This window comes from Cyanistes caeruleus, unplaced genomic scaffold (genome assembly GCF_971803275.1).
Source record: "Cyanistes caeruleus unplaced genomic scaffold, bCyaCae1.hap1.1 HAP1_SCAFFOLD_96, whole genome shotgun sequence".
Classification (NCBI taxonomy): domain Eukaryota; kingdom Metazoa; phylum Chordata; class Aves; order Passeriformes; family Paridae; genus Cyanistes; species Cyanistes caeruleus.
Window position 1 is genome coordinate 136,682 of NW_028255898.1, and position 27,948 is coordinate 164,629.

The following is a 27,948-nucleotide window of genomic DNA, read 5'->3' on the forward strand; positions in this document are numbered from 1 at the left end:
TGGAGATTTTGTGAGATGTTGCAGGAATTTGGTAGAAATTTGAGAAGATTTAGAGAATTGTGTGGGGCTTTTCCAGAATTTTGTGCGATTTGGAGGAGACTTGAAGAATTTTGAGGGATTTTTCTTAGATTTTTCTGGAAATTGTTGGAGATTTTGTGAGATGGTGCAGGAATTTGGTTGTGTTTTGAGAAGATTGAGGGAATTTTGTGGGATTTTTCCTGGAATTTTGTGGAATTTCTCTAGAATTTTGTGGGATATTGAGGAGATTTTGTGAGATGTTTGTGGGATTTTGAGAAGATTGAGGGAATTTTGAGGTATTTTTCTTGAATTTTGTGGCAATTTGTGGACATTTTGTGGGATGTGGCTGGAGTTTGGTCAGGTTTTCAGATGATTCAAGGAATTTTGTAGCATTTTCCTGGAATTTTGAGGATTTCTCTCAAATTCTGTGAGATTTGGAGAAGACTTGAAGAATTTTGAGGGATTTTTCTTAGATTTGGTGGAAATTTGTGGGGATTTTGTGAGATGTCTTTGGAATTTTGTAATGTTTGGAGAAGATTTAGGGAATTTTGTGAGGATTTTCCAGAATTTTGAGGGGCTTTCAAGAATTTTGTGGGAGTTTTCTTGAATTTTGTGGAAATTGGTGGAGACCTGAAGAATTTTGAGGGAATTTTCGTAGATTTGGTGGAAATTGTTGGAGATTTTGTGGGATGTTGCTGGAGTTTGGTAGGATTTTGAGAAGATTGAAGGAATTTTGTAACATTTTCCTGGAATTTTGAGGATTTCTCTTGAATTTCTTGGAATCTGGAGGAGACTTGAAGAATTTTGAGGGAATTTTCTTAGATTTGGTGGAAATTTGTGGGGATTTTGTGAGATGTCTTTGGAATTTTGTAATGTTTGGAGAAGATTTAGGGAATTTTGTGAGGATTTTCCAGAATTTTGAGGGGCTTTCAAGAATTTTGTGGCAGTTTTCTTGAATTTTGTGGAAATTTGTTGAGATTTTTGTGAGATGGTTCTGGAATTTTGTGGGATATTGAGGACATTTAGTTAATTTTGTGGGATTTTTCTTGAATTATGTGGACATTCGTGGACATTTTGTGGGATGTTACAGGAATTTGGTAAGGTTTTCAGAAGATTTAGGGAATTGTGTGGGGCTTTTCCAGAATTTTGTGGGATTTTTCTTTGATAATGTGAAAATTGGTGGAGGTTTTGTGAGACGTCTCTGGAATTTTGTAATGTTTGGAGAAGATTTAGGGAATTTTGTGGCATTTTTCTGCAATTTTGTGGAATTTCTCTAGAATTTTCTGTGATATTGAGGAGATTTTGTGGGATGTTTCTGGAATTTTGTGGGATTTTTCTAGGATTTGGAGGAGACTTGAAGAATTTTGTGGGATTTTTCCCTAGATTTTGTGGAAATTGGTGGAGATTTTGTGAGATGTTGCAGGAATTTGGTTGGGTTTTGAGAAGATTCAGGGAATTTTGTGGGATGTTGCGGGAATTTTGTGGAATTTCTCTAGAATTTTGTGGGATATTGAGGAGATTTTGTGGGATTTTGTGGGATGTTTGTGGGATTTTGAGGAGACTTGAAGAATTGTGGGGGAATTTTTTTAGATTTTCTAGACATTTGTGGAGATTTTGTGGGATATTGCAGGAATATGGTTGGGTTTTGAGTAAATTTGGGGAATTTTTGAGATTTTTCTGCAATTTTGTGGGATTTTGTGGGATGTTTGTGGGATTTTGAGGAGACTTGAAGAATTTTGTGGGATTTTTCTTGAATTTTGTGGCAATTTGTGGACATTTTGTGGGATGTGGCTGGAGTTTGGTAGGGTTTTGAGAAGATCCAAGGAATTTTAAACCATTTTCCTGGAATTTTGAGGATTTCTCTTGAATTTTGTGGGATTTCGAGGAGACTTGAAGAATTTTGAGGGAATTTTCTTAGATTTGGTGGAAATTTGTAGACATTTTGTGAGATGTCTGTGGAGTTTTGTAATGTTTGGAGAAGGTTTAGGGAATTTTGTGGGTTTTTTTTAGAATTTTGAGGAGCTGTTCAAGAATTTTGTGGCAGTTTTCTTGAATTTTGTGGAAATTGGTGGAGACCTGAAGAATTTTGAGGGAATTTTCATAGATTTTGTGGAAATGTGTGGAGATTTTTTGAGATGTCTGGTATTTTGTAATGTTTTGGGAAGATTGTGGGAATTGTGTGGGATTTTTCTGGAATTTTGAGAGGCTTTCAAGAATTTTGTGGGAGTTTTCTTGAATTTTGTGGCAATTTGTTGAGATTTTTGTGAGATGGTTCTGGAATTTTGTGGGATATTGAGGAAATTTTGTGATTTTAGTGGGATTTTTCTTGAATTTTGTGGACATTTGTGGAGATTTTGTGAGATGTTGCAGGAATTTGGTAGAAATTTGAGAAGATTTAGAGAATTGTGTGGGGCTTTTCCAGAATTTTGTGCGATTTGGAGGAGACTTGAAGAATTTTGAGGGATTTTTCTTAGATTTTTCTGGAAATTGTTGGAGATTTTGTGAGATGGTGCAGGAATTTGGTTGTGTTTTGAGAAGACTGAGGGAATTTTGTGGGATTTTTCCTGGAATTTTGTGGAAATTCTCTAGAATTTTGTGGGATATTGAGGAGATTTTGTGGGATGTTTGTGGGATTTCGAGGAGACTTGAAGAATTTTGTGGTATTTTTCTTGAATTTTTTGGGAATTTGTGGACATTTTGTGGGATGTGGCTGGAGTTTGATCAGGTTTTCAGATGATTCAAGGAATTTTGTAGCATTTTCCTGGAATTTTGAGGATTTCTCTCAAATTCTGTGAGATTTGGAGGAGACTTGAAGAATTTTGAGGGATTTTTCTTAGATTTTGTGGGACATTTGTGGAGATTTTGTGAGATGTCTGTGGAATTTTGTGGGATATTGAGGAAATTTAGTGATTTTTGTGGGATTTTTCTTGAATTTTGTGGACATTTGTGGAGATTTTGTAGGATGATGCAGGAATTTGGTTGTGTTTTGAGAAGATTCAGGGAATTTTGTGGGATTTTTCTGGAATTTTGTGGAAATTTTCCTGGAATTTTGTGGGATATTGAGGAGATTTTGTGGGATGTTTGTGGGATGTTTGTGGGATTTGGAGGAGACTTGAAGAATTTTGAGGGAATTTTCTTAGATTTGGTGGAAATTTGTGGGGATTTTGTGAGATGTCTTTGGAATTTTGTAATGTTTGGAGAAGATTTAGGGAATTTTGTGAGGATTTTCCAGAATTTTGAGGGGCTTTCAAGAATTTTGTGGGAGTTTTCTTGAATTTTGTGGAAATTGGTGGAGACCTGAAGAATTTTGAGGGAATTTTCGTAGATTTTGTGGAAATGTGTGGAGATTTTTTGAGATGTCTGGTATTTTGTAATGTTTTGAGAAGATTGTGGGAATTGTGTGGGATTTTTCTGGAATTTTGAGAGGCTTTCAAGAATTTTGTGGGATTTTTCTTGATTGATGTGGACATTCGTGTAGATTTTGTGGGATGTTAAAGGAATTTGGTTGGGTTTTGAGAAGATTTAGGGAATTGTGTGGGGCTTTTCCAGAATTTTGTGGGATTTTTCTTTGATAATGTGAAAATTGGTGGAGGTTTTGTGAGACGTCTCTGGAATTTTGTAATGTTTGGAGAAGATTTAGGGAATTTTGTGGCGTTTTTCTGCAATTTTGTGGAATTTCTCTAGAATTTTCTGTGATATTGAGGAGATTTTGTGGGATGTTTCTGGAATTTTGTGGGATTTTTGTGGGATTTGGAGGCGACTTGAAGAATTTTGTGGGATTTTTCCTAGATTTTGTGGAAATTGGTGGAGATTTTGTGAGATGTTGCAGGAATTTGGTTGGGTTTGGAGAAGATTCAGGGAATTTTGTGGGATGTTGCTGGAATTTTGTGGAATTTCTCTAGAATTTTCTGTGATATTGAGGAGATTTTGTGGGATGTTTCTGGAATTTTGTAGGATTTTTCCTAGATTTTGTGGAAATTGGTGGAGATTTTGTGAGATGTTGCAGGAATTTGGTTGGGTTTGGAGAAGATTCAGGGAATTTTGTGGGATGTTGCTGGAATTTTGTGGAATTTCTCTAGAATTTTGAGGGATATTGAGGAGATTTTGTGAGATGTTTGTGGGATTTTGAGGAGACTTGAAGAATTTTTGAGATTTTTCTTGAATTTTGTGGACATTTGTGGACATTTTGTGGGATGTGGCTGGAGTTTGGTAGGATTTTGAGAAGATTGAAGGAATTTTGTAACATTTTCCTGGAATTTTGAGGATTTCTCTTGAATTTTGTGGGATTTCGAGGAGACTTGAAGAATTTTGAGGGAATTTTCTTAGATTTGGTGGAAATTTGTAGACATTTTGTGAGATGTCTGTGGAATTTTGTAATGTTTGGAGAAGGTTTAGGGAATTTTGTGGGATTTTTTTAGAATTTTGAGGAGCTTTTCAAGAATTTTGTGGCAGTTTTCTTGAATTTTGTGGAAATTGGTGGAGACTTGAAGAATTTTGAGGGAATTTTCTTAGATTTGGTGGAAATTTGTGGGGATTTTGTGAGATGTCTTTGGAATTTTGCAATGTTTGGAGAAGATTTAGGGAATTTTGTGAGGATTTTCCAGAATTTTGAGGGGCTTTCAAGAATTTTGTGGGAGTTTTCTTGAATTTTGTGGAAATTTGTTGAGATTTTGTGAGATGGTTCTGGAAATTTGTGGGATATTGAAGAAATTTGGGGATTTTTTTGGCATTTCTGTGGACATTCGTGTAGATTTTGTGGGATGTTGCAGGAATTTGGTTGGGTTTTGAGAAGATTTAGGGAATTGTGTGTGGCTTTTCCAGAATTTTGTGGGATTTGGAGGAGACTTGAAGAATTTTGAGGGATTTTTCCTAGATTTTGTGGAAATTGTTGGAGATTTTGTGGGATGTGGCTGGAGTTTGGTCAGGTTTTGAGAAAATTTAGAGAATTTTGTGGGATTTTTCTGGAATTGTGTGGGAAGTTTGTGGGATTTTGAGGAGACTTGAAGAATTTTGGGGGATTTTTCTTAGTTTTTTTTGGAAATTGTTGGAGATTTTGTGAGATGTTGCAGGGATTTGGTTGTGTTTTGAGAAGATTTAGGGAATTTTGTGGGATGTTGCTGGAATTTTGTGGAATTTCTCTAGAATTTTGTGGGATATTGAGGAGATTTTGTGGGACTTTGTGGGATGTTTGTGGGATTTTGAGGAGACTTGACGAATTATGGGGGAATTTTTTTAGATTTTCTGGACATTTGTGGAGATTTTGTGGGATATTGCAGGAATATGGTTGGGTTTTGAGTAAATTTGTGGAATTTTTTGAGATTTTTCTGCAATTTTTTGGGATGTTGTGGGATGTTTGTGGAATTTTGATGAGACATGAAGTATTTTGTGGGATTTTTCTTGAATTTTGTGGCAATTTGTGGACATTTTGTGGGATGTGGCTGGAGTTTGGTCAGGTTTTGAGAAGATTGAAAGAATTTTGTAACATTTTCCTGGAATTTTGAGGATTTCTCTTGAATTTCTTGGAATTTGGAGGAGACTTGAAGAATTTTGAGGGAATTTTCTTAGATTTTATGGAAATCTGTGGACATTTTGTGAGATGTCTGTGGAATTTTGTAATGTTTGGAGAAGGTTTAGGGAATTTTGTGGGATTTTTTTAGAATTTTGAGGAGCTTTTGAAGAATTTTGTGGCAGTTTTCTTGAATTTTATGGAAATTGGTGGAGACCTGAAGAATTTTGAGGGAATTTTCGTAGATTTTGTGGACATGTGTGGAGATTTTTTGAGATGTCTGGAATTTTGTAATGTTTTGAGAAGATTGTGGGAATTGTGTGGGATTTTTCTGGAATTTTGAGAGGCTTTCAAGAATTTTGTGGGAGTTTTCTTGAATTTTGTGGAAATTTGTTGAGATTTTGTGAGATGGTTCTGGAATTTTGTGGGATATTGCGGAAATTTAATGATTTTTGAGGGATTTTTCTTGAATTTTGTGGACATTTGTGGAGATTTTGTGAGATGTGGCAGGAATTTGGTAGAAATTTGAGAAGATTGAGGGAATTGTGTGGGGCTTTTCCAGAATTTTGTGGGATTTTGAGGAGACTTGAAGAATTTTGAGGGATTTTTCTTAGATAATATGGAAATTGGTGGAGAGTTTGTGGGACGTCTCTGGAATTTTGTAATGTTTTGAGAAGATTTAGGGAAGTTTGTGGCATTTTTCCGTAATTCTGTGGGGCTTTTCCAAAATTTTCTTTGATATTGAGGAGATTTTGTGGGATGTTTCTGGAATTTTGTGGGATTTTTGTGGGATTTGGTGGAGAGTTGAAGAATTTATGGGATTTTTCCTAGATTTTTTTGGAAATTGGTGGAGATTTTGTGAGATGTTGCAGGAATTTGGTTGGGTTTTGAGAAGATTCAGGGAATTTTGTGGGATGTTGCTGGAATTTTGTGGAATTTCTCTAGAATTTTGTGGGATATTGAGGAGATTTTGTGGGATGTTTGTGGGATTTTGAGGAGACTTGACGAATTATGGGGGAATTTTTTTAGATTTTCTAGACATTTGTGGAGATTTTGTGGGATATTGCAGAAATATGGTTGGGTTTTGAGTAAATTTGGGGAATTTTTGAGATTTTTCTGCAATTTTGTGGGATTTTGTGGGATGTTTGTGGGATTTTGAGGAGACTTGAAGAATTTTGTGGGATTTTTCTTGAATTTTGTGGACATTTGTGGAGATTTTGTGAGATGGTTCTGGAATTTTGTGGGATATTGCGGAAATTTAATGATTTTTGAGGGATTTTTCTTGAATTTTGTGGACATTTGTGGAGATTTTGTGAGATGTGGCAGGAATTTGGTAGAAATTTGAGAAGATTGAGGGAATTGTGTGGGGCTTTTCCAGAATTTTGTGGGATTTTGAGGAGACTTGAAGAATTTTGAGGGATTTTTCTTAGATAATATGGAAATTGGTGGAGAGTTTGTGGGACGTCTCTGGAATTTTGTAATGTTTTGAGAAGATTTAGGGAAGTTTGTGGCATTTTTCCGTAATTCTGTGGGGCTTTTCCAAAATTTTCTTTGATATTGAGGAGATTTTGTGGGATGTTTCTGGAATTTTGTGGGATTTTTGTGGGATTTGGTGGAGAGTTGAAGAATTTATGGGATTTTTCCTAGATTTTTTTGGAAATTGGTGGAGATTTTGTGAGATGTTGCAGGAATTTGGTTGGGTTTTGAGAAGATTCAGGGAATTTTGTGGGATGTTGCTGGAATTTTGTGGAATTTCTCTAGAATTTTGTGGGATATTGAGGAGATTTTGTGGGATGTTTGTGGGATTTTGAGGAGACTTGACGAATTATGGGGGAATTTTTTTAGATTTTCTAGACATTTGTGGAGATTTTGTGGGATATTGCAGAAATATGGTTGGGTTTTGAGTAAATTTGGGGAATTTTTGAGATTTTTCTGCAATTTTGTGGGATTTTGTGGGATGTTTGTGGGATTTTGAGGAGACTTGAAGAATTTTGTGGGATTTTTCTTGAATTTTGTGGACATTTGTGGAGATTTTGTGGGATGTGGCTGAAGTTTGGTAGGGTTTTGAGAATATCCAAGGAATTTTGTAACATTTTCCTGGAATTTTGAGGATTTCTCTTGAATTTTGTGGGATTTCGAGGAGACTTGAAGAATTTTGAGGGAATTTTCTTGAATTTTATGGCAATTTGTGGACATTTTGTGGGATGTGGCTGGAGTTTGGTAGGGTTTTGAGAAGATTCAAGGAATTTTGTAACATTTTCCTGGAATTTTGAGGATTTCTCTTGAATTTTGTGGGATTTCGAGGAGACTTGAAGAATTTTGAGGGAATTTTCTTAGATTTTGTGGAAATTTGTAGACATTTTGTGAGATGTCTGTGGAATTTTGTAATGTTTTGAGAAGATTCAGGGAATTTTGTGGGATTTTTCCTGGAATTTTGTGGAATTTCTCTAGAATTTTGTGGGATATTGAGGAGATTTTGTGGGATGTTTGTGGGATGTTTGTGGAATTTGGAGGAGACTTGAAGAATTTTGAGGGATTTTTCCTAGATTTTGTGGAAATTGTTGGAGATTTTGTGGGATGTGGCTGGAGTCTGGTCAGGTTTTGAGAAGATTGAAGGAATTTTGTAGCATTTTCCTGGAATTTTGAGGATTTCTCTTGAATTTCTTGGAATCTGGAGGAGACTTGAAGAATTTTGAGGGAATTTTCTTAGATTTGGTGGAAATTTGTGGGGATTTTGTGAGATGTCTTTGGAATTTTGTAATGTTTGGAGAAGATTTAGGGAATTTTGTGAGGATTTTCCAGAATTTTGAGGGGCTTTCAAGAATTTTGTGGGAGTTTTCTTGAATTTTGTGGAAATTTGTTGAGATTTTTGTGAGATGGTTCTGGAATTTTGTGGGATATTGAGGAAATTTAGTTAATTTTGTGGGATTTTTCTTGAATGATGTGGACATTCGTGGACATTTTGTGGGATGTTTGTGGGATTTTGAGGAGACTTGAAGAATTTTGAGGGAATTTTCTTAGATTTGGTGGAAATTTGTAGACATTTTGTGAGATGTCTGTGGAGTTTTGTAATGTTTGGAGAAGGTTTAGGGAATTTTGTGGGTTTTTTTTAGAATTTTGAGGAGCTGTTCAAGAATTTTGTGGCAGTTTTCTTGAATTTTGTGGAAATTGGTGGAGACCTGAAGAATTTTGAGGGAATTTTCATAGATTTTGTGGAAATGTGTGGAGATTTTTTGAGATGTCTGGTATTTTGTAATGTTTTGGGAAGATTGTGGGAATTGTGTGGGATTTTTCTGGAATTTTGAGAGGCTTTCACGAATTTTGTGGGAGTTTTCTTGAATTTTGTGGCAATTTGTTGAGATTTTTGTGAGATGGTTCTGGAATTTTGTGGGATATTGAGGAAATTTTGTGATTTTAGTGGGATTTTTCTTGAATTTTGTGGACATTTGTGGAGATTTTGTGAGATGTTGCAGGAATTTGGTAGAAATTTGAGAAGATTTAGAGAATTGTGTGGGGCTTTTCCAGAATTTTGTGCGATTTGGAGGAGACTTGAAGAATTTTGAGGGATTTTTCTTAGATTTTTCTGGAAATTGTTGGAGATTTTGTGAGATGGTGCAGGAATTTGGTTGTGTTTTGAGAAGATTGAGGGAATTTTGTGGGATTTTTCCTGGAATTTTGTGGAATTTCTCTAGAATTTTGTGGGATATTGAGGAGATTTTGTGAGATGTTTGTGGGATTTTGAGAAGATTGAGGGAATTTTGAGGTATTTTTCTTGAATTTTGTGGCAATTTGTGGACATTTTGTGGGATGTGGCTGGAGTTTGGTCAGGTTTTCAGATGATTCAAGGAATTTTGTAGCATTTTCCTGGAATTTTGAGGATTTCTCTCAAATTCTGTGAGATTTGGAGAAGACTTGAAGAATTTTGAGGGATTTTTCTTAGATTTTGTGGGACATTTGTGGAGATTTTGTGAGATGTCTGTGGAATTTTGTGGGATATTGAGGAAATTTAGTGATTTTTGAGGGATTTTTCTTGAATTTTGTGGACATTTGTGGAGATTTTGTAGGATGATGCAGGAATTTGGTTGTGTTTTGAGAAGATTCAGGGAATTTTGTGGGATTTTTCCTGGAATTTTGTGGAATTTCTCTAGAATTTTGTGGGATATTGAGGAGATTTTGTGGGATGTTTGTGGGATGTTTGTGGAATTTGGAGGAGACTTGAAGAATTTTGAGGGATTTTTCCTAGATTTTGCGGAAATTGTTGGAGATTTTGTGGGATGTTGCTGGAGTTTGGTAGGATTTTGAGAAGATTGAAGGAATTTTGTAACATTTTCCTGGAATTTTGAGGATTTCTCTTGAATTTCTTGGAATCTGGAGGAGACTTGAAGAATTTTGAGGGAATTTTCTTAGATTTGGTGGAAATTTGTGGGGATTTTGTGAGATGTCTTTGGAATTTTGTAATGTTTGGAGAAGATTTAGGGAATTTTGTGAGGATTTTCCAGAATTTTGAGGGGCTTTCAAGAATTTTGTGGGAGTTTTCTTGAATTTTGTGGAAATTTGTTTAGATTTTGTGAGATGTTTCTGGAATTTTGTGGGATATTGAGGACATTTAGTTAATTTTGTGGGATTTTTCTTGAATTATGTGGACATTCGTGGACATTTTGTGGGATGTTACAGGAATTTGGTAAGGTTTTCAGAAGATTTAGGGAATTGTGTGGGGCTTTTCCAGAATTTTGTGGGATTTTTCTTTGATAATGTGAAAATTGGTGGAGGTTTTGTGAGACGTCTCTGGAATTTTGTAATGTTTGGAGAAGATTTAGGGAATTTTGTGGCATTTTTCTGCAATTTTGTGGAATTTCTCTAGAATTTTCTGTGATATTGAGGAGATTTTGTGGGATGTTTCTGGAATTTTGTGGGATTTTTCTAGGATTTGGAGGAGACTTGAAGAATTTTGTGGGATTTTTGTGGAGATTTTGTGGAAATTGGTGGAGATTTTGTGAGATGTTGCAGGAATTTGGTTGGGTTTTGAGAAGACTCAGGGAATTTTGTGGGATGTTGCGGGAATTTTGTGGAATTTCTCTAGAATTTTGTGGGATATTGAGGAGATTTTGTGGGATTTTGTGGGATGTTTGTGGGATTTTGAGGAGACTTGAAGAATTGTGGGGGAATTTTTTTAGATTTTCTAGACATTTGTGGAGATTTTGTGGGATATTGCAGGAATTTGGTTGGGTTTTGAGAAGATTTAGGGAATTGTGTGGGGCTTTTCCAGAATTTTGTGGGATTTTTCTTTGATAATGTGAAAATTGGTGGAGGTTTTGTGAGACGTCTCTGGAATTTTGTAATGTTTGGAGAAGATTTAGGGAATTTTGTGGCGTTTTTCTGCAATTTTGTGGAATTTCTCTAGAATTTTCTGTGATATTGAGGAGATTTTGTGGGATGTTTCTGGAATTTTGTGGGATTTTTGTGGGATTTGGAGGAGACTTGAAGAATTTTGGGGGATTTTTCTTAGTTTTTTTTGGAAATTGTTGGAGATTTTGTGAGATGTTGCAGGGATTTGGTTGGGTTTTGAGAAGATTTAGGGAATTTTGTGGGATGTTGCTGGAATTTTGTGGAATTTCTCTAGAATTTTGTGGGATATTGAGGAGATTTTGTGGGATTTTGTGGGATGTTTGTGGGATTTTGAGGAGACTTGACGAATTATGGGGGAATTTTTTTAGATTTTCTAGACATTTGTGGAGATTTTGTGGGATATTGCAGGAATATGGTTGGGTTTTGAGTAAATTTGGGGAATTTTTGAGATTTTTCTGCAATTTTGTGGGATTTTGTGAGATGTTTGTGGGATTTTGAGGAGACTTGAAGAATTTTGTGGTATTTTTCTTGAATTTTGTGGCAATTTGTGGACATTTTGTGGGATGTGGCTGGAGTTTGGTCAGGTTTTGAGAAGATTCAAGGAATTTTGTAGCATTTTCCTGGGATTTTGAGGATTTCTCTCGAATTCTGTGAGATTTGGAGGAGACTTGAAGAATTTTGAGGGAATTTTCTTAGATTTTGTGGGACATTTGTGGAGATTTTGTGAGATGTCTGTGGAATTTTGTGGAATATTGAGGAAATTTAGTGATTTTTGTGGGATTTTTCTTGAATTTTGTGGACATTTGTGGAGATTTTGTGGGATGTTGCAGGAATTTGGTTGGGTTTTGAGAAGATTTAGGGAATTTTCTGGCAATTCCTGGAATTTTGACGATTTCTCTTGAATTTTTTGGGATTTGGAGGAGACTTGACGAATTTTGAGGGATTTTTCTTAGATTTTGAGGAAATTGGTGGAGATTTTGTGAGGCGTCGCTGGAATTTTGTAATGTTTGGAGAAGATTTAGGGAATTTTGTGGCATTTTTCTGCAATTTTGTGGGCTTTCTCTAGAATTTTCTGTGATATTGAGGAGTTTTTTTGGGATGTTTCTGGAATTTTGTGGGATTTTTCTGGGATTTGGAGGAGAGTCGGAAAATTGTGAGGGATTTTTCCTGGGTTTTTCGGAAATTGGTGGTGATTTTGTGAGATCTTGCAGGAATTTGGTGGGGTTTTGAAAAAAATTTAGGGGATTTTGTGGGTTTTTTCTTAAATTTTTTTGGAATTTGTGGAGATTTTATCAAATGTTTCTGGAATTTGGTTGGGGTTTGAGAAGTTTCAGGGAATTTTTTGTATTTTTGTGCAATTTCCTGGGATTTTTCTTGAATTTTGTGTATGTTGAGAAAACGTGAAGAATTTTGTGGTGTTTCACTGGATTTTTTTCTGGAATATTTCTGGAGTTTTTTCAAATTAGATTTTTGAGATATTTTTGGAATTTAGTGGAATTTTGTGTAATTGCATCAGATTTTTCTGTAATTTCTGGGGGTTTTGTGGAATTTTGTGAATTTTTTAAAGAATTTTGTGGGATATTTAAAAACTTTAGGGATTTTTGTGGGATATTTCTATTATTTTGTGAGATATTTCTGGAATTTTCAGGATTTTGAATCTGTTTGGTGAATTTGATGGTATTTTTCTGGAATTTTGTGGGCATTTCAGTAGGTTTTGTGGGATTTTTGTGGAATTTTGTGGAGTTTTTCTGGAATTTTGTAGGATTTTGAGAACAATTGGGGCAATTTTTATGAAGATTTTGATAAAAAAGCTGGGAAAAAAAGTGTTAAAACTGCTGAAATTTCAATAAACAAAGGAGAAAAGCAAAATCATATAAAGGGACCTAAACTGCGCGCTAAATCCGCATAGTTTGGCCTAACATCAGCCAAATGGGGTTAAAATCATCCCAAGGAGTCCCAAGTGCAACCACCAGGGCATAAAAATGCCCAAAGCGGTGTCAAACCCACTCCAAATGGCCTAAAATCACCCTGGGATCTCCCAAATGGGTGCAAGGTCCACCCTGAAAGTCGCTGGTTTTGCCTCAAATCACCCAAAGGGCCCCAACATCAGCCAAAGTGGCCTGAAACGCCCAAAAGGGACCTGAAATCACCCGAAAAGGGCTCGGTTCCAGCGGCACCGGGACTGGGAGCGAGACCCAGATGGAGACCGAGACCGAGACTGAGGCCTAGAGCGGGCCTGAGACTGGGACTGAATCCGGCACCGGCACCGAGAGCGGCACCGCTCCGGGACCGGGACTGAGACCGGGACCGGCACCGCTGCGCCATTGAGATCGACACCGGGACCGGAATCGGCTCCGGGAGTGCCCCGGGACTGCTCCGAGACTGAGAGCGAGGGCAGCACAGGGACTGGGATCAACACCAGGAGCGCTCCCAGAGCAGAACAGGGATCTCCGAGTGTTCTCAGTGTGGGAAGAGGTTTCCCAACAGATCCATTCTCTTCCGTCACTATCGGATTCACAGGGATGAGAGGCCTTTCCGCTGCCCCGACTGCGGGAAGGGCTTCAAGCACAACAGCAACCTGGTCAAGCAGCGGCGCATCCACAGCGGGGAGAGGCCCCACGAGTGTTCCCAGTGTGGGAAGAGCTTCTCACAGAGCTCTCACTTGACCCGACACCAACGGAAGGGAAGCCCTGCGAGTGCCCCGAGTGCGGGAAGAGCTTCATGCGCTGCTGCAGCTCCATCCCTCACTGGAGGAGCCACCTTGGGCACATTCCCTGGGATCCACCTTGGCAATACACCTGGCTGCTTATCCTTCTCCTTTGGCCACAGTTTGCTTCTCATCTCCATCTCTTTGCACTCCAAAAGCCAGGAGGGATCCATCTGTCACCTCAGAACAACTCAATCCCACGCAAAACAGCTCCATTTGACCCCAAAAGGGCTCGATCCCAACTCCAAAGGGCTTGTTCCACCTCAGAAAATCTTAATCCCAGGCTAAAAGAATGGATCTGAAGAAATGCAGAATGTCATTTATAACCTACACAACAGTAAGTGAGTAGAAATTTGCTCCTTGGAAGAAATGCTCCAGAGTATATAAAGATACAATATTGGGTTTCAATTACTTATGCTGAACAGCACTGGAAGAAATCCAGGTTGGAATTCTAATACCATTTCAGAGTGTCTTCATTCCTGCTCCTCTAAGAACATAAAAGCAATGATGCATTGACAGTCAAGGCAATGCACGATAAATGCAGTCTTAGGAAAAACCTTGAGATAATCCAAGTAAATTTGGAGAGCACACATTTCTCTATATGTTGTACAGTTCCAGACATATTGTTGTAATAAATATCTTTCCCATGGCATCAGTAATTACAGGAGCATGCAAGTAAAATGAGCATTGCCCTCTCCCCCACCAGTTTTACTCTTTAAATAGATCTTTTAGAGATCAATGTACTTATCCAAAAGAGGACTGAGGGGTTATTTGATCATAGTTTCTAACTGCCTTCTCAGGGTAAAAGTACAGGATATGAAATAACTCTTTCATCTAGCAGCAAACAATACTATGGGTACAAAAGATACAAAAATTCAGGAGAAAATACTTATCAAACTTTTTTTTTTTTTTTTTTTTTTGTAATGTGGAGTGAATGGCCAGTAAATCAAAACATGAAGAAAAGAGTAGATGCCTCATAACTCAATGTCATCAAAGCCAGACTGAATGCTTCTGTGGAAAATCCCAAGCACTAGGTCTAAGTTGTGGCCTTGCAATCAAAACTAACCGATGTGACTGGCCCTAATCGCTTGTGTCTTTAAAACCAACTTCTCCCTCTAATTTGCATTTCTACCTTGCCTTGTATAATGCTGATAGTTTTCATTCACCTATTGAAATACTTCTTCCATTCAAAGCAATGTATGTACTTGACCGTGAGAAATGCACAAACAATGCTGGGAAATATTTTCATATGTATCCTCTAATTTGGACAAGTAGATACACGGATAAAAGCTGAGATGGGCCAAATAAATTTAGCAGAAGCATGTGAGGACATAATCAGCAGAGTCTGCTGGTGATGCAGAATTGTAGAGGTCAACACTAAGAAAAAAAGTCAAGCTGGACACAAGTATAGGTTTGGACAGAAGTGGGGGGAGAGCAGCCCTACAGAAAAGGATCTGGGGGTGTTGGCTAAAGAGGAGTCAGCAGTGTGCCCCCAGGGAACGTCATGCTGGGGCAAATGAAACACAGCATCATTAATTGGTCAAAAGGGGGAATTACCCAGCAGTGCTGGCAGCTGGGGGAAATGAGGCTGAGCAGCAAACTCTTTGCTCTCTCCAAACACCTGAGGAAGGCAAGGTGCTGATCTCTTCTCCCCGGTATCCAGTGATAAGACAGATGGGAATGGTTCCAAACTGAGCTAGATGAGGTTTAGCAAGCATTTTTATCAATAGACATGGGTCAAACACTTCCTAACAGGCTTCCTAAAGAGATGATTGATGGTTCCAAGCCTGTCTGTTTGAGAGGTACTTGGACAATGAGCTGAATAACATTCTTAACATTTTGCTCAGCCCTGAATTGATTCAAGCAGCTGAAGGAGGCCATGGGACTGCTGGAGACCATGGATAGGATCAGAGGGCTGGAATACCTCTCCTACGATGACAAGCTGAGAGAGTTTGGTTTGTTCAGCCTGGAGAACAGAAGGCTCTGGGGCAACCTTAAAGCACCTTAAAGGGGGGCTCCAAGAAAGCTGGAGAGACTTTTAAAGGACATGTAGTGATAGGATAAGGGGAAATGGCTTGAAACCAAAAGAAAGTACATTTAGATGAAATGTTAGAAATTCTTTAGGGTGAGGCTGGTGAGGCACTGGAACAGGTTGCCCAGAGAAGCCGTGGGTGCTCCGTGCCTGAAAGTGTTCAAGAGCAGGCTGGACAAGGCTTGGAGTAACCTGCTCTAGAGGAAGGTGTCCCTGCCCGTGGCAGCGTGATTGGAACTAGATGATCTTCAAAGTCCCTTCCAACCCAAGCCATTCTATGATTCTGTCATTCTATGACTGGTGTAGGACTCTTCCAACTGAAATAGTTTTTTCCACTTTTTTTTGTTGTGTGACCTTCATGACTCACTGCTCAGCTCACTGAGGCAATCTGCCTTCCCAACAGGAACAGAAATGGAAAGCCCCATGAAACACTCATCTTAGATGATTTCACACAGCTCAGTCTCCTGGGAAAATACGGCTAAGCAGCTTTTCCAGTCCGTGCACAGTTCTTCATTGACATAATGCATGAATTTGAAGCAGGGCCATCACCTCAGGGTTACTGTAAACTTCCAGACATGGGTGTCACAAGAAACATCGGACTCATATTTGTATTCCAAGTCCATCAGTCTAAGAAAACAGATCTCCTTGCAGAACCACTCTATATCTCAAATATTGAGCTGCCTGCCTTTGCAGGAATAGCTCAAATTGTTCCTGTGTGAAGAAATGCCCTCATACGTAACTTAAATATATACTTTTACAGGAACTTGATCTCAAAGTATGGCTGAGTGGAGCACTTGGTGCTTAAAATGGCAGCAAACTTGTGTTAGTGCTATTCACAGATAGATCCATCCCGAGCAATTCCTTTGATCCTTAACTCTTTCACACTCCCATCCTTGTCATCTCCCTACTTAGCTGCCTACAGACACTCCATCTTAAAATTCAAATAGTTATGTTATTGGAGACACCTTTAATTTTCTGACACCTCTACTTCTCTGACACCTCTACATATTTTTCTTTACTGTTTGCCACAGACCCTGGAGCACTGTCCCATTCCTGCCCCTCCCTCCTCTCCTCCCCCCAATCCCAGACGAAAAATCCTATTTTAAGAAAAATCCTATTAAGAAAAAATCCTATTTTTTCTTACCTTCTATCCTCTTGTCTTTTTCCACCTCCATATATGCATCTAGAGACATACACACTATTTTTGTTTGGCTGTGGAAAGTTTGTCTTTTCAGTTCTTTACAAAGTATTTGAAAAGGTAGCATTTTTTTGCATTTAATTAAAGGCCATAAAATATCCCAAATGATGCCTTAGAGAAAAAGGCAGCAAACACTGTTGAAAGTCCTGGCTTGTGGTCACTGATGGAAATCCAGCCCCTTAGCCCAAGTGGAAGGGGCATAGCCCATGTATTTGGAATGACAGTTCTGTGTTCTCTTGGTTAGATTGTGCTCCTGTTATGGAATAAACTGATGAAGTCCTCCAAGAAAGATGAAGCTGTGGTTGGTTGTTTGGGCTTTTAAAAATGATGATTTTTAAATGACACATTGTGGCATCTCCCTATGGCCACAGACTTGCAGCCAGAAGTTACACAGAAAAAAAGGACTGTAGTCTGTCTGCTTTCAAATGTCACACCTGCACTGTGTGAAGAACTCCTGGTGACATTGAGGCCATTTAATTTTGGACCATCTATTCCTGTTATATGGCAGAGACTAATAACTTTGAACAGTAGCACAGGTCCCGGCAGGTGCCTTGTTTTCCTTGGGCAGCCTTGGCGAGGGGCAGGAGCTTGTGGGCACAGGTGGCTGGTGTGCTTTGTGTGCCTTGTGTGCCTGGCCTGGTGTGGGTTTTGTGCTTTGTGTGGCCTGTGTGCTGCTGGCTGTGGCTCCGAGTCCGCTGTGGCCATAGGCAGCCCTGGTGGCCGGGCTGTGTGCTCTGCGTGTCTGGGCTGTGTTGGTGAGGCTGCGGGGCACGGCAGGAAGGTGAGCGCTCCTGAGAGGGGAAGCAGCGCCTACGGCCAGAGCGCCCTGAGAGCGCCCGATCCCGCCTGATCTCGGAAGCTCAGCAGGGTCATGTAAATCATGTAGGACTTTTCTCCTAACATGAGTATCCTGGGGATTTCTCAGAGCTGTTTTAAAGGAAAATACAGGACAATGTCCTGGATTCCTTCTTTATGTTCCTAGAAAACCTTCTGCTAAGCTGCTTGCCTGTGTCTTCACTATCTAGCCTGAGACTTGGGTGACTAATCCTATTAATTAAGGCAGCATTATGATTAATAGCTCCTTGGATCAGTCAAAGGTAGATAACATGTTGGAGTCTGAGTGTGTCCCCTTGTTTTTAATACTTAGTTCTAGGATTCAAAGAAACACTGAATTTCATATAATACGAAATTCATGAGCATGTTTTCATGGTGATACATGAAAACAAATGTTAAAGTTAGATAGGAAAAGTGTGAGTGTGTAGATTAGAAAGTTTTCTAAATCACGGGGTGAAAAAGTAGTTTAGAGAACAAGAGACAAGATGGAGGATTTAGGGTTTTTTTCTCTTGTCCTTCTTCTTTCTTCTTCATGTTCTTCTCCTAGGGGTTTTTGGGTAGTAGGAGGTGATTAGATAGAAAATACCGTAGTGCAGCACACAGGTGTTGGGTCGTTGGGTCACTAAGAAAAATAACTTCCTGCAAAAGCTTACTAAATCTCCACCATTTCCCACTAAATCCAAGAAAAATCCCTCAAAATTCTTCAAGTCTCCTCCAAATCCCACAAAAATCCCACAAAATTCCAGAAACATTCCACAAAATCTCCTCAATATCCCACAAAATTCTGGAAAAGCCTCAAAAAATTCCAGAAAAATCCCACAACATTCCCTATAACTTCTCAAAATTCTACCAAATTCCAGCAACATCCACAACATATCCAAAAATGTCCACAAAATTTCACAAAATCCCACAAAATTCCAGGAAAATCTGATGAAATTGTTAGCATTCAGGAACACACATCATCACAGAATGATTATATGAAGGTGCTTTATTGAAGAGCTCTGGGTGTCAGAGATCAAAATCGGACCCATCTTGGTTTTGAGTTGAACATGTTTTATACTCTATCGTTATACAACTTAGATATTAATTATTAAGCTTACACTGTTCTACTGTATGCATTGTTTTTACCCAAGCATGGATTTCTCGTGTTCCCCTCTCAACCCCCTAACATTGTTCCTCATGTTCTTTAAACAATAATTATATCTAATCACATCTAACAATTCTATCATTTATCATATATTGATTACACAGGTGCAGTTTCACATGATCTTTAGCAAGCACAAGGCCTAACATTTCCAGGGCCTACTTTTCCCAGGGCTTGTCAAGCCTAACTTTCTTTCTGAGTTCCCGAATTTCCTAAGATTTTAAAATGTTTTACGATCACCTCCAGATACAAAGAGTCCTGCCTGAACAGTCACAGAGCTACACCTGTTTTTAACTGTAACTTTTATAAATTTTTCCAGAGCCTGCTGGCTGTGTTCAAGGTTTTCTCCCTATTTCCTCCCTAGTGCACATTCTCCAGAAACTCTGCTTTTACATCCTTTTGCATTGATTAAAGTTACCTGCAATGACGAGTCAATCCAAACCCTGGGAAAACTTGAACTTAAATGTGTACCTAGGCAAAATATTTACCTCCCACATCTGAAGCCATGAGCTGCCAAGTACTGTCCCCACTGTCATACCCTGTCCCCTGGAGCTCTGCTGATGCCATTTCAAAGGGGTTGCCAATGAAAACAAGTTTGAATATTTTTGTAGTTTCCACATTGGAATTAAAAGCCTTGACTAGAAAAATCACAAGTCAAGATTTCTAGGATTCTTCCATACCAAAGCTGTCATTCTCACCCTGGATTTTAGAGTGTCTGAACAGTCAGACAAGGTTTTAGTTTTAGACACTACAGACAAAGTCCCTGCTGTTCAGCGATCCCATTCCATCAGCATATAGTCCTGATGATTCCCTTAGGCAGGAGCAGCAAAGGCAAGAATGAGCCAAACAAGCTGTTCCTGTGTTCTCATGTCCGGCACAGCAGTAACTGGGAATTCAAGAATGGATTCAGGAGACAATGGGTGCACAGGGAGCCACCAAGGCTTTGGGATGCTGAAATGGACCAGCCTGGTGCCAGTGCCCGGGCTGCACCGCGCTGAGCTCCAACTGGACAATCTAACAAGGGTTGAATGGACACACCATGGGCCACTGGAGACTCCTACTCCTAGTTCTGCGAGCTACACTATTCACCTGTCATTCACCAGATGATTCTTTCATCTTTGCTTGAAATCCAGGAGAGGAAAAGGTCAACATGGAAAAGTGTTCTCCCAGTTCTAGTGACACCTTGTGCCTGCATACCACCTGTGCCCATGGCAGGGTGGCTGGAGACTGGATGATGTTGATGCTACTTTGCAACACCAAGTGCTCAGGGATTCTGGGATTGCCCAAGTGGAGAGCAAAACTGAGCCGTGTAAGTCCCTGCTTTTTTTCAGCGCATGCTGCTTCTTCCTTTGTTCCAAGCAAGTCCAGGATTTGGTTTCATGTGTCTTTAAGGTGCCTGGACAGATGAGAGGGAGGGCAGCTGCCCCATCAGACTCTCTCTCTCTCTCTCTCTCTCTCTCTCTCTCTCTCACTCAGGATGGTGCCAATGCCACTGCCTTGGGACACCTGAGTGTGGAAGGCGAGCTCGCCCTCAAGCACGGCCATCCAAGTCAGTCACGGGCACAGGCTGCAGCTGAAGCTGGCAAGTGTTGCTGTGAGGCTGCAAGTGAAGAGAAAGCCATTGTGGCCAACTCTGCTGAAGCCTTTTGCCAAAGCAAAGGCAATTGTGCCCACAGCCTCCCCCTGTTTGGCACTGGGCTGCTGCGGACGCCTCAGTGCGCAGGTGCCGACGTTGGGGCTGCTGCTGTTCCTGGGCACACTCTGCTGCTGTTTCTGTGGGCTCCAGAGCCGCTTGGGCAGCAGCCACTGGGCAGCCCTGCTGGAGGAGACATCGCCACCCTCCCCATGGTGGAAGCAGCTCTGTGGGCCCCGAGCTCTGTGTCAGGGGGGCCTCGGTCACAGCAGCGTGGCCTGGGCAGCCGCGAGGGCCCGGGCTGGCCCCCAGCCCTGCCTCTGCCCACTGCCCCTTCCTGGAGGCACCCAGTGGCCGTGGCCTGGCAGCACCCCCTGCCCTCCATGTCCCCAGCCAGCCCAGCCTGGGCACCTCGGGCTGTCCCCACCCTCCCGCTGGGGTGGTGTCCCAGCCTCCAGGCCTTCTGCTGCAGGCCTGGGGGACATTTTGGGGCAGCACCGGAGCAGCCGGGTGTCAGGGACCAGGCGGCTGCCCGGGGGCTGCTTATGGCCCTCTGACACCCAATTCCTCAGGGCTTCCCACCACCCCGGCTCCTCCAGGGCCTTCTGTCCCCTTGGAACCTCCTGCCACCCACTCCCTCACATATCCCCCTCGTGCCTTCCCACTGCCTTGTCCCGTCTGGGCCTCTGCAGCCCCTCATCCCTTCACGGCCGCCCAGCACCCCGTGCCCTCAGGGGCTCCCCCAGCCTGGCCCGGCAGCAGCGCCGCAGCCCCACAGGAGCTCCAGCAGCTCCTCAGCCATCACGGCAGCAACACACGGGCAGCAGGACACAGATGGCGCTTCCTGCCTGCCACAGGGCTTGTGGCTTCAGCACAACCACCAAAGGCCAAGGGGCTTCTGGCCATTTCCCCTGCACCACTGCATGCCCCGGCAGGTTGCTGAACACAAGAACCCTTTTCCCTCTCTTCCCCTATGCCCCTCACACCCTGGGCAGCAAAAGAAAGGTCTTGGGACTCTTGTGGTTTATAACATATCCTATATTATTTACATACTAGATGGAAACGAAACGAAGAAAAGAACAATCTCTATGAAAAAAAAAATAACAGATGGCCCATGTGGCCCCAGAAGATAGAGCCTCTCAGCCCTAACATATCCTATATTATTTACATACTAAAAAGAAAAAAACAGAAGAAAACAATTCTTATGAAATTAAAAATCCTGGCTTGCCCAGGTGGCCCCAGCAAACAGAACGTCCCAAATCATCTCTGAGCACATCTCCAGCAGTGCAGCCAGCCCAAGCCCGACAGACGAGGCCGTGTCCTCCATGCCCTGAGGATTTGGTCTTGCATCCTCTGCAGGATGGAATATCGGGCACTCTGGATGGCCCGGAGGACATACAGCGTCTCAAGTGCCAGGTCTGACACGGCACCGCTTCTGTCCTCCGTCAGGCGTTCGAGGGCTGCAAGAGAGACGAACAGAGCCACGGTCACACCCCAGAGCTGTGGGGGCCCAGCGAGAGCCCCCTGCCAGGGCCATGCCAGCCGGCTCTTGCCTTGGCCAGGAGGGAGCAGGGACCAAGGGGGTCAGCCCAAAGCTGCTGGCCACAAATGCCCCACGTGGCCCTGAAATCTCACTGTGCTCTGCCCACGCCATCCCTCATCGGGACAGGGAGCAGAGCCCTCCACAGCCTGGCCAGGGCTTGCAGCTGCCCCCGACAGCCACCGCTGTCAGCCCGCTGCCATGGCTCACCTCTGCACAACACCTGGAGCTCTGCGTGCTGCCCCCTCAGCTGCTCCCCGGCCATCCCTGAGAACACAGAGCCTGTCAGGGTCCCAGCAGCACAGCTCCCTGCCAGCGGCGCTGCCAGCCCTGTGGCCACACGGCCTCCTGCCCCGGCAGGGATCAGCCCGGGCCCTTGCCGCACCCTGACTCAGCCCAAGGGCACGGCTGCCAGAGGCCGGCAGCAGCAGCCCCGAGGGCAGCCGGGGCTCCAGGGCGCCGGGCCCGGGTGCCGCTGCCGGCGCAGCAGCCGGGGCTGGGGCCGAGCTGCGGCGGGGCGGGGAGGGAGCCCGGGCTCGGGACTCACCGATGACCCTGATGGCCGCCGCTCGCAGGGTCTCCTGTGGGTCCTGCAGGTACTGCAGGGCCCGGCGCAGGTGCTCGGCCAAGGGGATCCTGTGGTCGGCCAGCTGGAGAAAGCGGCAGGAGGGAAGGGTTGGCGCGGGCTCTGCCCCTCGGCCGGGCGCTGCAGCCTGCGGCCAGTCCCGGCCTCCCGTGCCCGGCCAGCCCTGAGAAGCCGTGCGGCCCCCGGGTGCAGCAGTGGGCAAGGGCACAGCTGCCAGCCCCACACACTGAGCACCGGGGCCAGGGGGCTTCTCTAGCCTTTGGCTGGCACTTGCAGACTGCCCTTACCACGAGCTTGGCAAACTTCCACAGTTTCTCCTTCCTCACAGGTTTTTCCAGGTCTGGCCTCTTCAGAAAGCCAGCCGCGCGAAGGAGCGTTGTCCGAGAGGCCTGGGGAGCAGCAGAGAGCCGCAAATGGCCCCACAAGCCAGGGCACAGGAGTGTCCCAGTGCCAAGGGCTGGAGGAGGCTGCAGCCTGCAAGCCCGCGTCAGGGCAGGAGGCAGCTGAGCCCCCTGCCAAGGCGCAGCAGCAGCCCAGGAGTCCTCACCTCTGCCACATGCCGATTCTCATCTTGGCAGTGGAAAAAGAGTGGGAGCAGGCTCTGGTACACTCGTTCCTTCAGGGGCTTTCTTCCTTCTTCTTCTGCCGAAGACATCACTCTTCGAAGGAGAGACATGGAGAGCAGCTGCACCTGGCTATGGGGCTGTATGAAAGGAAGGAAGGAAAAATGACCTCATCATTGGCTTCTTGTGGCCCACATTGGCGCAGGCCTGCAAATGCACAGGGCACAAAGTGTCCGGGCAGCAGGCAGTGGCCGTGGCTGGGGCACAGAGCCTTACATTGTCCAGGAGTTTCAGGAGCGGCTCAGCCAGCTGCAGGGCCCTGCGCCAGGATATTGGGGTGTCTTCATCCGTGAAAATATAGCTCAGGAGAGCAATGCTCATCCTGGCCACGTCACTGTCCAAGTCCCACAGGAGGTGCACTAGTCTTCCTGTCAGGCTCTGAATTCTTTCGGCCTGTGCAGAACACAAGGGTGTGAAAGCCCGGGCAGCTGCTGCAGGGCCCAGAGGCCAAAGCCCTTTCCCAAAGCACTCGGGCAGCTGAAGCAGGAGGCAGGAGAGCTGGGAGGAGCTGCCTCAGCGCCCAAGGCAAAGGCCAGCCAAGGCCAAGTGACAGCATTGCCCAGCCTCATGCTGCCCACACGGCTTCAGCTGCTGCCCCCTTCTCACCATGGAGGGACGGTCCCTTAGCAGGAGGAGAGCCCTGAGCACCTGGTGATGCATGTCTGTGGAATTGTACCACAGGTACTTATACAAGATGTCCATTAGGCTGTCACCACAGTCACTCAAGTCCAGGCAATCTAGGAGCTGAAAGGCACAGGGCAGTGAGAGGGGAGCCGGCCGCAGGAGCCTGGAAGTGCGCAGGGCTGGGCCCAGGCAGCAGCACAGGGCGCGGGTGCCGTCGCAGGCAGCTGTGGCTATGCAAGGGGACAGGGCTGGCAGGGAGCTGAGCAAGGTAGTGCTGGCCATCAGACTCACCTCCACAAGGAATGCCATGGCAGAGACATCCCAGAGTGGCAACGGTTTGCTGAGCACCTCAAGCAGGTAGCTTAAAATGCCTTTACACAAGTGGGCGGATGCACGGCGCATTACCCTGGAAGGCAGAAAATGGCACAAAGAGTCTCAGCAAGGGTGCGAAAAACCTCTCCCAGGACTGATGGACACAGTTGTCCTATTGCCCCAGCACCCTGTGAGGGGATGTGGGCCCGTGAGATGTGGCTGCTCCTGGGCACCCTCCTCTCACAGCCTTTTGCAGTCTCCTTGGCCATCCCTCGGTGACGAGGCCCTCAGGCCCATGGCCACGGGGACTGTGGGGGGCATCCCGGGCAGGGGGCACAAATGTCAGAGGCAGTGGGGAGAAGGGGGGCTCACCTGGCCAGCAGACCCACGGCATAGTGGTGGGTGTCAGCACAGAGCAGCGTGTCCCAGCCACGCTTGCGTTCCATTGCCACCACCACATGCTCCAAGTGGAGACTGCAGAGCAGGGCCTTCAGGGTCTGCACTGCAAACCTGTGTGCACAGCAAAGCCCAGGTGACGCTGGGAGCGCTGGCTCCGAGGCTCGGGAAGTGGCAGGGACAGGAGGAGTGGCATGGAGCACCTGTTGGGGCTGGTGGAGAGGCCGTGTTGCTCCTGGCATTCCTTCCAGAAGGTATGGACGTCCTCTGTCATATACAAAGTACTGAAGTACGTTTGGAAGAGCAGATGCACGAAGAGGCGGGGGAAATAGACTGTGAGGATCTGTGGGCAACAGGGCCCCTGGAGGATCTTCCACATCACCAGAGTTGCCTGCAGAGGACAAAGCAGCCCGAGACAGCGCTCAGTGCCGGGGCGTCCGTGTGGCAGGGCCTGAGCGTGGCAGGGAGAGGCCGGGGGAGACGCAGGGGGAGCAGCGGGCCTGGTGGCCCTAAAGCTGCCCCTAGGCCAGGTTTGTGGCCAGTGCCTGAAGCAGGGAGATGCAGTGGGGGAAGGAGGCAACAGAGCTGCTGGAGAGGCGGCCGGCCTTGCGGTGAGCAAAGGCCAGCTCCAGAAACTCACAGTCAGGGAAAAGACAGCCGTCTTGTCCCCATCAGAGGTGCCCAGGTTTTTCTGCGGCCAGCTCCCCACCACATTGACGAGGAGCGGTGTCACTTCCTCTGAAATCCAGGGTGAGAGCAAGATGGTCGTCCACATGGCCATAGCAGCTCTGCGGGGTCAGACACAGCACCGTGGGCTGGGCAGCAGCGGGAAGCTGAGCTGGCCGCCAGCTCTGCCTGTGCCCACTGGCCCTGAGCGGCAGCAGCAGCCAGGCAGCCCAGCCCTGTGGGGACAGGCCCCTGAGGGGCAGGCTGGCAGCACGGCAGCGGGCTCGGGGGCCGACTTTGTAGCAGGGCTGGCAAAGGGAGCAGCCAGAGGGCCCTGCAAGTCTGTGTTGCTCACAGCCCAGGGCCGGGCTGTACAGGGTGATGGGCTGGGGAGCCCTGAGGCCTCGGGGCAGCTGGGCCCCATACCTGTCACACGTTGGGGCCACCCGCAGGAGAGTGATGGCCACATCATCGGGCTCTGCCTCGGCCACTTGCATCAGGGCCCAGTCCATCCTGTGCTCAGCAGCCTCATTGGCCATGAGCCACTGGTGGATGTACCTCACCACGCCGGGCACCTGGAGAAGGCACAGGGAGACTTGGAATGCTAGCAGAGGGAGTCAGCAACGTGCCCAGCTTCTTCCCCAGACAAGTGCTTCTCTTCCAGCACGCTGCCATGGGCTCAAAAGCTCCAAGTGAGCAACAGGCGTGGCTTGGGAAAGCCAAGCAATTGCTGGAGGATCAAAGGCTGGCCACAGGCTGCTTACTTGCTCTGGATTGAAAAGAGCCGTCTCTACAAGCAGATCCAGCTGGGCAGCGCTGCTCTGTTCTACCAAGACCTCTGAGGATGTCTTGACCTCAGTGTCCATAGTCAAGCTGGTGTCTTCCTTGCCAATTCTCTTGATGTATTGGTAAAGAAACTGTAGGAGAAGGGCAGGAAGGCAGGGAAGTTGCATGGAGTGCTCCAAGTGCGGTGCTGGGCTGAGCAGTGCCAGCAGGCCCAGCGCAGGTGGGGATGGCTGCAGGTACCTGCGCTGCTCTGCGGAAGCGGCCACGGGCGGTGTCCTGCTCTTGTGTGCCGTCCATGGCTGCATCTGGCAAAGAGCAGCCAGAGCTGAGGTGCTGCAGGAGAGGCCGGAGAGCACAGCCCAGCCCTGCGTTCCCCAGGCAGGGACAGTCCTGGGATGCCCCAGGGGATGCAGCACGGCCACTGCTGCGGGGGCAGCCCCAGCCCCTTTTTTGTGCTGTCCATGGGTGTGTGTCCACAGGACAGTGTGGGATGGGATGAGATGGGATGCAATGGGATGGGATGGGGCCAAGATGGCCGCAGGCACCAGCCCTGTGGCCCAGCTCTGCCACTCACCCTCCTCCAGCGGCTGCAACTGCTGCACCTCTTCGGTCTCTGGTGCTGGGGCAGCTCCAGGGCCTTCTTCCTCTTCTTCCTCTTCCTCCTCCACCCAGGCCAGCTTGGGCACTCTTGGGGGTCGCTGCTCCGTATCTTCTTCCAGACTCTCCAATCCTTTCCATAGGAACAGCACCAGGGGATGGCATGGCATGGAATGGGATGGGGCCAAGCTGGCAACAGGCACTGGCCCTAAGGCCGAGCTCTGCAACTCACCCTCCTGTGGTGCCTGGAACTCCTGCACCTCTTCAGACTCCTGTGCCAGGACAGCTCCAGAGCCTTCTTCTTCCTCCTCCTCAAGCCAGGCCAACTTGGGCACTTTTGGGGGTCGCTGCTCCATGGCAGTGACTGGATTTATGGCTGCTTGCAGGAGAGATGGCTCGGAAAAGCTCGGAGTCAACAAGTCCTGCAGTCGTGCCTGGAAGGCACCTGCAAGACTCAAGTCCTGGCAAGATTGCAAGACAGCGAGTCCTGCACTTGGGTCTTGAGGGCTCCTGCCACAAGGACAGGAGGCTCCTCGACAGGGATTGTGGTCTGGTCTCAAGGGCAGAGACTGCAGGGATGGGCGACACGTCGGAAAAGCTCCGGGTCACCAAGTCCCACGGTCTGCCCTCAAGAGAACCTTAAGAAGGAAGGCTCAGCAAGGCCACAGGTCAGCAAGACCTGTGGTCTGGCCTCGAGGTCACCTGTAGGAACAGTGCTTCAGAAAAGCTCCAGGTCCGACACAAAGGAGTGCGCTGTGCGGGGGCTCCTCACAGCACCGCTCTGGCGCGTCCTGACCCGTCGCGTGCACCGAGCACTGTGGCGTTGCCCTGTCACCGCCAGCTCCTATGGCAGCACGTGTCACAAAGGGCCCTTTGACATCTGCTCCCGTTGCCACCATCCCACGGTGACCGTGCTGCAGCGTGTCACAAAGGGGCCTTGCACACCCTGCCCTCCGCCCTGGGGCCGCCCCCATCCCCCCCCAAGTGGCCCAGCTTGGAAGGAATCCCTTGCCCAAAGTGTCTAAGACAGCCTGACGGGATCTTTAGGAACAGCTTGTTAGAAATGAAATGGAGCCAAATTTATCAATAAGAATTTTATTGAAAACTTTGTAAAATTTACTCATGGAAATGTCTCGGTGTTGAGAGACAGGTGTCTGCTAGGGAGGGCAGGAGCCTCCCTTGGAATGAAAAATGTAGACCCCCCTCCCTCCGAATTATGATAATCTTGAAATCAAGGGGCTCTCAGGCAGAGATCTGGGGATAGGAATGACAGTTTTTTACTAATATTTATAACCAGGCAAACAAACAACAATAACTACAGCGTTAGCAAGAAAACAGAGCCAGGGACCCTGTGACAGCTTTCTGGGCTGAGACGGGAAAGGATGGAGGAGAGGCTTTGT

At 45.2% G+C, this 27,948-nt stretch overlaps 1 protein-coding gene across 2 annotated transcripts; it reads right to left on the reverse strand.

Moving 5' to 3' along the window:
* Positions 1-21,438: 21,438 nt before the first annotated feature.
* On the reverse strand, positions 21,439-27,411 carry LOC147646465 (maestro heat-like repeat-containing protein family member 7). Of its 2 annotated transcripts, none has more exons than XM_086873398.1 (16): positions 26,781-27,411; positions 26,526-26,681; positions 26,192-26,256; positions 25,930-26,082; positions 25,592-25,740; positions 25,140-25,287; positions 24,703-24,890; positions 24,476-24,613; positions 24,083-24,197; positions 23,774-23,911; positions 23,384-23,560; positions 23,092-23,247; positions 22,832-22,933; positions 22,506-22,608; positions 22,169-22,225; positions 21,439-21,878 (listed from the first exon to the last, which is right to left on the reverse strand). In XM_086873398.1, exons 1-16 carry the CDS (start codon positions 26,902-26,904, stop codon positions 21,679-21,681), a joined length of 2,169 nt encoding a protein of 722 aa, XP_086729524.1. In that variant the 5' UTR covers positions 26,905-27,411; the 3' UTR covers positions 21,439-21,678. The 2 variants fall into 2 exon arrangements, with proteins under 2 accessions (XP_086729524.1, XP_086729525.1); XM_086873399.1 differs by having other exon boundaries at positions 26,192-26,250; positions 26,781-27,370.
* Positions 27,412-27,948: the final 537 nt, after the last annotated feature.